Raw genomic sequence first — 8095 nt, forward strand, 5'->3', positions numbered from 1 at the left:
TACTTTTTTCACCTGATTCTCTTACGGACTTCCCCCCGAAATATTTTCATTTTATATACTAAAATCATAATTCATAATCATATGGATTGGTGTTTACTGTTTAATATCAAAACTACCCCCTTTTTAACGGGTTGGAGGGTGAAACATACTAGAGAATTGACTTTAGGATTGGCTTTATATCAATACGTAGGTTATAAGAGATCGTAAATTAAAAATGTATATACGAACTACAGTTACATAATTTCTACATGTGTGTTGCGTTTCATGTTTAGTCTATAAAATTTACCGCAAATAATCTTTTTACTTTTTGGGTATGATTTCATAATAATATGTATTTCAATCAAACACGAAATGTGTTTTATCGTAGATTTTTAGACTGCTGCCCAAAAAAGGAAAAGAAAATGAGAGTGCTATTAGTTTTAAAATCTTAATATTACACATCCAACATGTAGAAAAAACTATTGGACGGGGAACGACGACAACACATTGGTGTTGGTTCACTTGGTTGTGATATGTAATCAACTTTAGAACTTAAGTCTTGGTTGTGATATGTATTTAACGGAATGATTAACCATCATTAGATATGACTTTCAACGATTTGAAAATTCTGGATTTACACTCTCTATACCTTGGATGCTTAGGTACGTAATCTTCTTTTTCCCTTTTGAAAAAGAAGGGTAAAACTGGGATTAGGTTTGAGAAAAGCAATATTAAACCGGAAAAGAAAAGAAAAATAAAAAAAGACAAAGACTTGTGGTGATTATAAAAAAGTTAAGAGAAACACACTTGTACTTGTTAAGAAGATCGAGGTTTTGACGTACTCTTCCTAACCTTTTTTGACTTATTTGGCTCCTTAATAATCATGATTTGACCTTTTGGCAGTCAAAGAAATCTGCCAAATCGATTCATAAACCTCCAGATAATGAATCTTTTGTTGTAGTAATTAATTTTGTAGGTTTAATCTCTTCACATAGACGGTATAAAATTACTTTCTTACTTTTTGGTGTAAAAAAAACCATTTATTGTTATTGTAACGGTATTGAAGTAAAGGGAAGATTATTTATACATGTATGTGTGTGTCAGTATGTGTAACGGTAAAATATAATGTATGAACATATTTGGTTGAGCAAGGATAGAGACATAGCTAGAGTTAACAAGCCTGGTTTCCGAATTTGAGTTGAGTTAGGTCAAAGATCCATAAAGTTTATTTTATATCTTAAAAAGCTTGTAATAGTAATTTATAAGGTCAATATGTATATACATTTGTAAAGTCTAATCTCTAGTGTATTATTATCATGTAGAGCCAAATGTTACGCAGATTTGACTAACTGTCACCTTGATTTAAGCTTTCCATGCCACCGTCAACATTGTAATTAAGTTGACAAACAAACAAAAACGTATTGTAAGTTATAAACCAAAATTGAATAGTTTGTTTATGTCGTGCGTTGTGTACCTTTTAACGGTGAGTTGTGCTTTTTAGGAAAACCTCTTAAAATTATCTTCTAAATAGTTCGTTTAACTAAAATCAATCAGTCAAAAAATAATAAAAGATAGACTGATAGAGAGATATATATAGAGAGAGAAAAGGACTTTGTTAAACTTCTTCTCTTCTTCATCCTCAAAAAATTTCAACTTCATCTTCTCTCCCTCATCACATTTTTCCCTGTCCCTTTGTAATCATGATTCTTCTTTCGCCATCATTACCTTCTAAAGGAGTCTCTCTCTCTCTCTAAAAGAATAATGCAAACACAAACTTTCATCTATATAAGTATATAACGCGTCTATATCTCTCCCCAACTCAACAAAAACGTCTCACTACTTCTTCTCTCTATCTTTTTCTCTCTTCAAGCTCCAAAGATGTGTTTGAGTTCTTCAGAACCATTTTCAGACTCACCCACGAGATTAGTTTTGTACCTCAAAACACAAAGTCACGTTCGTATCCCTCGTCTCTCCAGGTTTCCAATCTCTTCATCATCACAAATACACATCTAGGAGATTATATAATCGAGTTAATGTTCTGTTTTTTTCTTTTTCTTGTTTAATAATTATTTCAGGAGGAGAAGGATGTGGCGGGAAGAAAAGGAGATGGAGATGATCAATCTAAAGCTTTACATGGAGAATCAAAACATCATACGAGAAAACGAGAAACTTAGGAAGAAAGCTCTTCTTCTTCACCAAGAAAACAAAGCTCTCTTCTCTTTGCTTCAGACCAAAAAAATCTGCTCTGTTCCATAAAGACCATCCACCAATCACTAAGATCATATTCTTCTTTCTTTACTGAATTAGTAGTAATAATAATAAGATCTGAGGGGCTCCAAGAAATAGAAAAAAAAAACCATAAAATTTTGGTTATTTAAAGTAGTCTTCTATCTAAGTTGGGTTTATATAATCAAGGGTTTAGTTATTTATTTACTCGGTATACGTCTAATTTTTATGTTATTTTTTAGTTTAATCTCTCATGTAATCTCGATCTCTCTGTGTACCTGAGTTCTTTTGTTAATGGTTAATCTATTTTTTCTATATTTGCTACTACTCAACAGATCCATAATTGATATACTCCTTTGTTTGGATAACATTTGTATAATAAAAAAACTTAGACTATTTTCTTTTATAAATCTCTCCATCGACGAGAAATTTTACACAGCTGGGTACGAACATCTCACGTGACGTGGGTACCCTAATCAACGTAGAGAATCACCTTAGTATTAAATTTTGGATTTTTGAGTATCCAACCAAAATTTATGATTTTCACATGGCGCTGCAGTGACAGTTCCAAGATGGCAAAGCCATGCCGTTTCAATTCAATACATTCCAAAACATGCATGCCGTTTCTATCACAAGGACTCATCCTCCTTCCAAAACACTTGAATGAAACAGAGTATACGCAGCAGAACATAACGAATGAGAGACCAAAACAAGATCAGAAATATGATGAAATCATTCCATAAGTTTCATTCATCAGCTATATATAAAACCAAATGATAGTAAAACAAAGATCCGAAAAAAAAAGTAACAGTATGCTAATATCGAGCGATAAGGATAAAATCATCATCATCAAGAGCCTGCACATCTTTCTCACCCACAAAATGCTCTCGTCCAATCTCCTTCACCAGTTTCACAAACTCAAGCCTCTTCGACAGAGGCAACGGGGCGCACGGTAACCTGAAAACAGGCCTCGACACTCCAAGCTGAGCCAAAGCAGTGTTCAATCCAATCGGGTTTGGCTCATGGAATAGCCAAGACATTAAAGGTAGAAGCTTTGAGTTCAAAGACGAGTTCCTACCTTCAAACATCAGTTTCCTCATCAAACCCGGAACTAAGTTACTAGTAACAGATATAACCCCGGTTGCTCCATAGTCCCATCTAGAATCATGACACTCATCATCATTCCCACTCCACACAACAACTCCATTCTCAGTATACTCTTCAACCCGCTTGTTCCCAACACATTCCTTCACACCAGCCAAGTTAGGACTCTGAGAGAGTTTGAAGATGACACGAGGAGGTATATCTTGCCCTGTTCGAGCAGGAACATTGTATATAATCGTCGGTCCCATATGAAGAACTGATTGGAAATGTGCTATTAGACCCTCGATCGAAGTCTTGCCATAGTAAGGGTTAATGTGAAGAGCGGCGTGCATTCCAACAGCGAACCCTTGTTCAGTAGCGTGGATAGCTTCTCTTGTACAATTGCTACCAGTGTTTCCAATGACTTTGATGCTTCCACCAAAACAGTTAACAGTATGGCCTATAAGCATAATATGTTCGTCCCAGCTCATCAACTGTCCTTCACCAGTTGTACCACCAACAATAACACCTTCAGCGCCGTTTTGTATCTGAATGTTCACTAAGTCATCATAGGCTTCAAGGTCGAATCTTCCATCAGGTAGATAAGGTGTTTTGATAGCTGTGATCACACGTAGAGCTTTTATGTCGTCTGTATTTGTCCTGACAAGAACCAAAACAAGTCCCGGGTATAAAATAAACTTCCAAAACAGAGAGTATATATACAGTATAAGATATCATAATCATTGACATACACACAAACCTGTTTTTAACCTCCAAGCTGCGCATAGGGAGATGAAAGTTGGGTACAACAGCTGCTGTTGGAGAGACCCATTTGGAGCTCCTTCTGTGGTTATCAACACATTAGATTGACTCAAATCAATATGCAGAACAATTTCTCAATGATCATAAACCGGTTTGATTGAAATTCTATGATTCAATTTCAACTAGAGACGATGAATATGAAAGCCAATTCCAGATATCAAGATAAGTAAAAAAGACAAAAGCTTTCCAGCAAAACTCTGAAGAACGTTTACATATCTGGAGGCAAGATATAAAAGGAGGAGAAGAGAAACGAACCTTTTGTAGCCATTGAATCGCTTTGGGCAGGGGAATTGTAGAGCAGAGTCCATAGAACACAAACCATAACCTTTCAAAGCAGCCATCTTTGAGAAACACACACAAAAGGAACAAAGAAAAATATAACCAAAACCTTAAAACGTCACGCCAAAAGCTGGGAAACAAAAATCAGTTCACGACGATGATGATGCTAATAGTTCCAATGATAGTTGAACAGAGAAGAGAAACAATCGAGCTTTGGTAACAATGGTGGATGAGCATAATGAGAAAAGATTCCGATAAGATAAGAAGAGCGAGCAGTGTGGATTTTTTGTGTAACAAGGAAAGAAGAAGAAGAGAGCGGCGAGGAGCTTTGAGACGGAGGAAGCAAAATATTTTACAAAGCCGCCCTTTAGGGTTTTTGTTTTGTTTCTCTCTATCTCTATCTCCTCAGATTTTGCCACGTGGGTTCGTGATTTGATTCGCTAAGTTATTCAGGTCAATTTTGGTTTTTTTAAGGTTTTTTTTATAGCATAAAATCCTTCTGGAAGACTTTTTTTTAGCTTAAAACAATCGTTTAATATGATGATTAAGGGCTCCATTCGGATTTTAATCTTTCCATATTAGTAGGGTAAAGCGAGGATCGAGCATATTTAATTCATGCAACGCACGTTCGTGTTCATACACGGTCAATCGTGACTGCCCTATATTGTATGTTTTTTTTTTTGATAACCAAGTATAGTACTAAACTAGTATATATTATAAGCCTTAATGAATACTAAAACTCTCCCTTCTGAGCCCATTACAGGCCCAAATTCGACGGATTTTGACCAAACGACGAGCACTCTGATGACCAGTATAGGCCCAACTTCCCCAATACTGAAATCTATTTTTGTATCTATTTTTGGACCTAATCAGAATGATAGACCAAATATGTTGGTTATATACTTATATATATCCCAATGAACTAATTGGTACGTAGCTATTATATGTTTATCGCAAACCAGCAAGATTCAAAAGGTTGAACCATGAAAGAGGGAGGAAGATCAAACATTAGCATAAAATACTTTGTTCCTTTCCACGTTTATATAAATAAAACAAATTCATATCCATACTTGACATAGTGACAGTAAGGAAATATAGACATCAATGCCATTCATTATACATATACTCTCATAGTATTAGTCTCATTGAGCCATATAAAAGTAAGCAAAATGGTTGCATCAAGCGTTTTAACAGAATATTTTCATTTTTCAAAATCTTGATCATCTATTGTTTGGAATTTGGATCAATATCCTTGTGATTGATATTGGTTTAAATTAGGAGAACAAAAATGACCGATAGCTTCATATAATCATAGGTTATATAAACAATAAAGGGTGGAGTGTGGTTATAAATGCAAAAAGAGAGAGTGGAGGGAATGAATGATGGGCAAAGTGGGAGGGAGGTGGCTTTGGAAGTAAGGAACTCTCTCTCTCTCTCTTTCTTCTCACACTTTCACTCATCGCCTCGTAAAGGAACTTTTCTTCTTTCTCTCTCAGAGACACGCACGTGCGTCGGTGCATCACCCAATGCTCTTCTCTTAATTGCTTTCTCATCTCTCAAGTGAGTTTTAGTCGTCGATGTATGTACTCATCATTTTCTTGTTCCAAATTCTAGAATCTATTTCTACTTCGACCCTTTTAATTTTCTCTTGTAGTATATGTAACCGAAAAATGATTATTAAAAATATTTTTGAATTTTAATATTAGGATATTATATACAAAAATTTCCGTGTAAATGTGTAAACATAGAAGTATAAGCCAAATGCAATCACCTTGTTCCCAAGTCTTGTTCTTGTCATTATGCTTCTTGCCTCACCATCTTCTTACCAACCTCGGAACAATCATCTCTCTTTTTTTTTTCTTGTTATTTTCCAGCTTAATATGATATATATTTCTATAGCCGTTTAATTTTATAAAAAAAAACCGTTGTAAAATCTTTGAACGCAAAATTATACAGCCAATGTGATTGAGTTTATAACGAAAAATTCATTATTTGACCTCTTACCAAAAGAGTAACGGAAGAAAATAACAGCTTAACATTGTTAGTAAACCTGTTTAGTCTTTCAAACAAATCATAGCGTATGCTCTATAATTCAACATAGACGTAAAGCTAATAATCACCAACACATGAATATAAAAACTCATAAATCAACAATTTATAATCTCCTCCTAGTCAACGCAAACACACAACCCTCCTCTCAAACCTAAAAATCGATCAATACCATGACCAAAACGATTCTCTTCGATTCATACGTACCACGAATCTTCGTCAAAGACTACAATTATCTTTAGAAAACAAAGAAGAAGAAAAAGAAAAAGGGAAATTAAAATTTGACTGAGAAGAGAGATTATAAATTTAAAACAACGAACGTATCTAAGTACTTGTTTTTTTGGTGATTTAGAAAGATGGTCGTGGAGTTCCCCAATAAGCTTCAGCTGGCAACTGAACAGAATTCATAAGATTAGGAGGCAACCCTTGTATAAACGACGTCGGATCTTGCATCAACTGTTGTTGTTGCTGCTGCTGCTGCGTCTGATTCTGAGTCTGCGTTGGCGTTTGCGTCCCACCACCCATCGCTGCGTTTCCATCGATATTATTAGCAACCGCTCCAGCCGTTTGCTCTTCTTGATCATCTTCCTCTAACGGCAACCTCTCATACGCAGCGTTCCCAAACGAAGCTGCCATAATCACCACAGGTCCCGAAGCCATGAGTGGACCAACCACGCTTCCTCCAACGACCTGTCCTTGACCACCGGCTAAGTAAATCGTTAGACCTGACGCAGCTGGTGGAGCAGGTGGAGGAAGGAAAGATCCCGAGAGTGAGAGAATCTCGAAACGTCCGTGTAAGTTAACGACTGACGAGCCACCACCAGGTACTGAAGCCGGTTGTCTTATGGTGACGTTAGTAACGGCGCCGTTTCCGCTAAGAACGCAGATGCCACGTTGACGACGGCGAGCGAAGACGGTAACGCTCTCCATGACGTCACATCCGTTTGCAACTTCCATGACATGAGATTTGAGAGCGTTTGCGCTGTCTCGAGTGATGATGATTGGTGGTTTTGGTTTGTTCTTGGACCCCGCTGGTCTGCCACGTGGCCTTCTCGTGATATGATTATCGCCTCCTCCGCCTCCGCCGCTTTCTCCCCCTGAGCCGGGAGTGTTTTGATCTTTTCCGGCAGAAGAGTGCTCGTTGGGATCGATCTCAGCGTCTCTGTCACGTTTTAGCCCGCCGATTCGGTGCTGGTCGATCTCGTGGCCGTGGTTCTGTTGCTGCTGCTGCTGCTGATGCTGGAATTGATGGTGTGGGTGAAGATGGAGATCTCTTGAGAGAAAAGGTGGAGGAAGAGAGCGAGAGACCTGATCCATTAATTATTTCTTGATTGGAAAGCAAACAATTGAAAACCCTAATTAATCAATAAATCTCCTCTCTTCTCTTCAACTAGAATCAAAAACCAATAGCTTAGCTTGACGATGATGTACAAAATAGAGCTCAATTCAATTAATTAAGGGAAGAAACGATTGAAGAAGAGAGAGGTTAATTAAAGGAAGAGAGGAACAAAAGGTTAATTAATGAAACTAGAGCTGGACTAGTAATACATGAAGATGAAGCTTTGTAAGAAGAAGAGGGAGAGAGAGGAGAGAGAGATGGGTTTAGGGTTAGGTCTGAGAAGAAGAGGAGGTTAAGGGTTAAGAGAGTATTCAGATG

General features: G+C 36.9%; 3 protein-coding genes across 3 annotated transcripts; 1 reads left to right on the forward strand and 2 right to left on the reverse strand.

Moving 5' to 3' along the window:
* The first annotated feature begins 1616 nt into the window (after positions 1–1616).
* Positions 1617–2522, forward strand: LOC104788752 (protein LITTLE ZIPPER 1). Its single transcript, XM_010514536.2, has 2 exons — positions 1617–1955; positions 2055–2522. The coding sequence occupies exons 1-2, from the start codon at positions 1858–1860 to the stop codon at positions 2233–2235; spliced, it is 279 nt and encodes a 92-aa protein (XP_010512838.2). The 5' UTR covers positions 1617–1857; the 3' UTR covers positions 2236–2522.
* Positions 2523–2927: 405 nt separating this feature from the next.
* LOC104784791 (4-hydroxy-tetrahydrodipicolinate synthase 2, chloroplastic) lies at positions 2928–4840 on the reverse strand. The gene is made up of 3 exons (XM_010509868.3): positions 4366–4840; positions 4049–4132; positions 2928–3948 (listed from the first exon to the last, which is right to left on the reverse strand). Exons 1-3 carry the CDS (start codon positions 4449–4451, stop codon positions 3021–3023), a joined length of 1098 nt encoding a protein of 365 aa, XP_010508170.1. The 5' UTR covers positions 4452–4840; the 3' UTR covers positions 2928–3020.
* Positions 4841–6612: 1772 nt separating this feature from the next.
* On the reverse strand, positions 6613–8095 carry LOC104784792 (AT-hook motif nuclear-localized protein 22). Its single transcript, XM_010509869.3, has one exon. It carries the CDS (start codon positions 7753–7755, stop codon positions 6787–6789), a length of 969 nt encoding a protein of 322 aa, XP_010508171.1. The 5' UTR covers positions 7756–8095; the 3' UTR covers positions 6613–6786.

Source organism: Camelina sativa, chromosome 5 (assembly GCF_030686135.1).
Source record: "Camelina sativa cultivar CO46 ecotype springtype chromosome 5, ASM3068613v1".
Classification (NCBI taxonomy): domain Eukaryota; kingdom Viridiplantae; phylum Streptophyta; class Magnoliopsida; order Brassicales; family Brassicaceae; genus Camelina; species Camelina sativa.

Excerpts from the sequence above, each read along its gene's own strand:
- LOC104784792 (XM_010509869.3), bottom strand. The coding sequence starts at position 7,755 with ATGGATCAGGTCTCTCGCTCTCTTCCTCCACCTTTTCTCTCAAGAGAT.
- LOC104788752 (XM_010514536.2), top strand. The coding sequence starts at position 1,858 with ATGTGTTTGAGTTCTTCAGAACCATTTTCAGACTCACCCACGAGATTA. Across the intron at positions 1,956-2,054 it reads CGTATCCCTCGTCTCTCCAG|GAGGAGAAGGATGTGGCGGG; the intron begins GTTTCCAATCTC and ends TAATTATTTCAG.
- LOC104784791 (XM_010509868.3), bottom strand. The coding sequence starts at position 4,451 with ATGGCTGCTTTGAAAGGTTATGGTTTGTGTTCTATGGACTCTGCTCTA. Across the intron at positions 4,133-4,365 it reads CGATTCAATGGCTACAAAAG|AAGGAGCTCCAAATGGGTCT; the intron begins GTTCGTTTCTCT and ends TGATAACCACAG. Across the intron at positions 3,949-4,048 it reads AGCTTGGAGGTTAAAAACAG|GACAAATACAGACGACATAA; the intron begins GTTTGTGTGTAT and ends GGTTCTTGTCAG.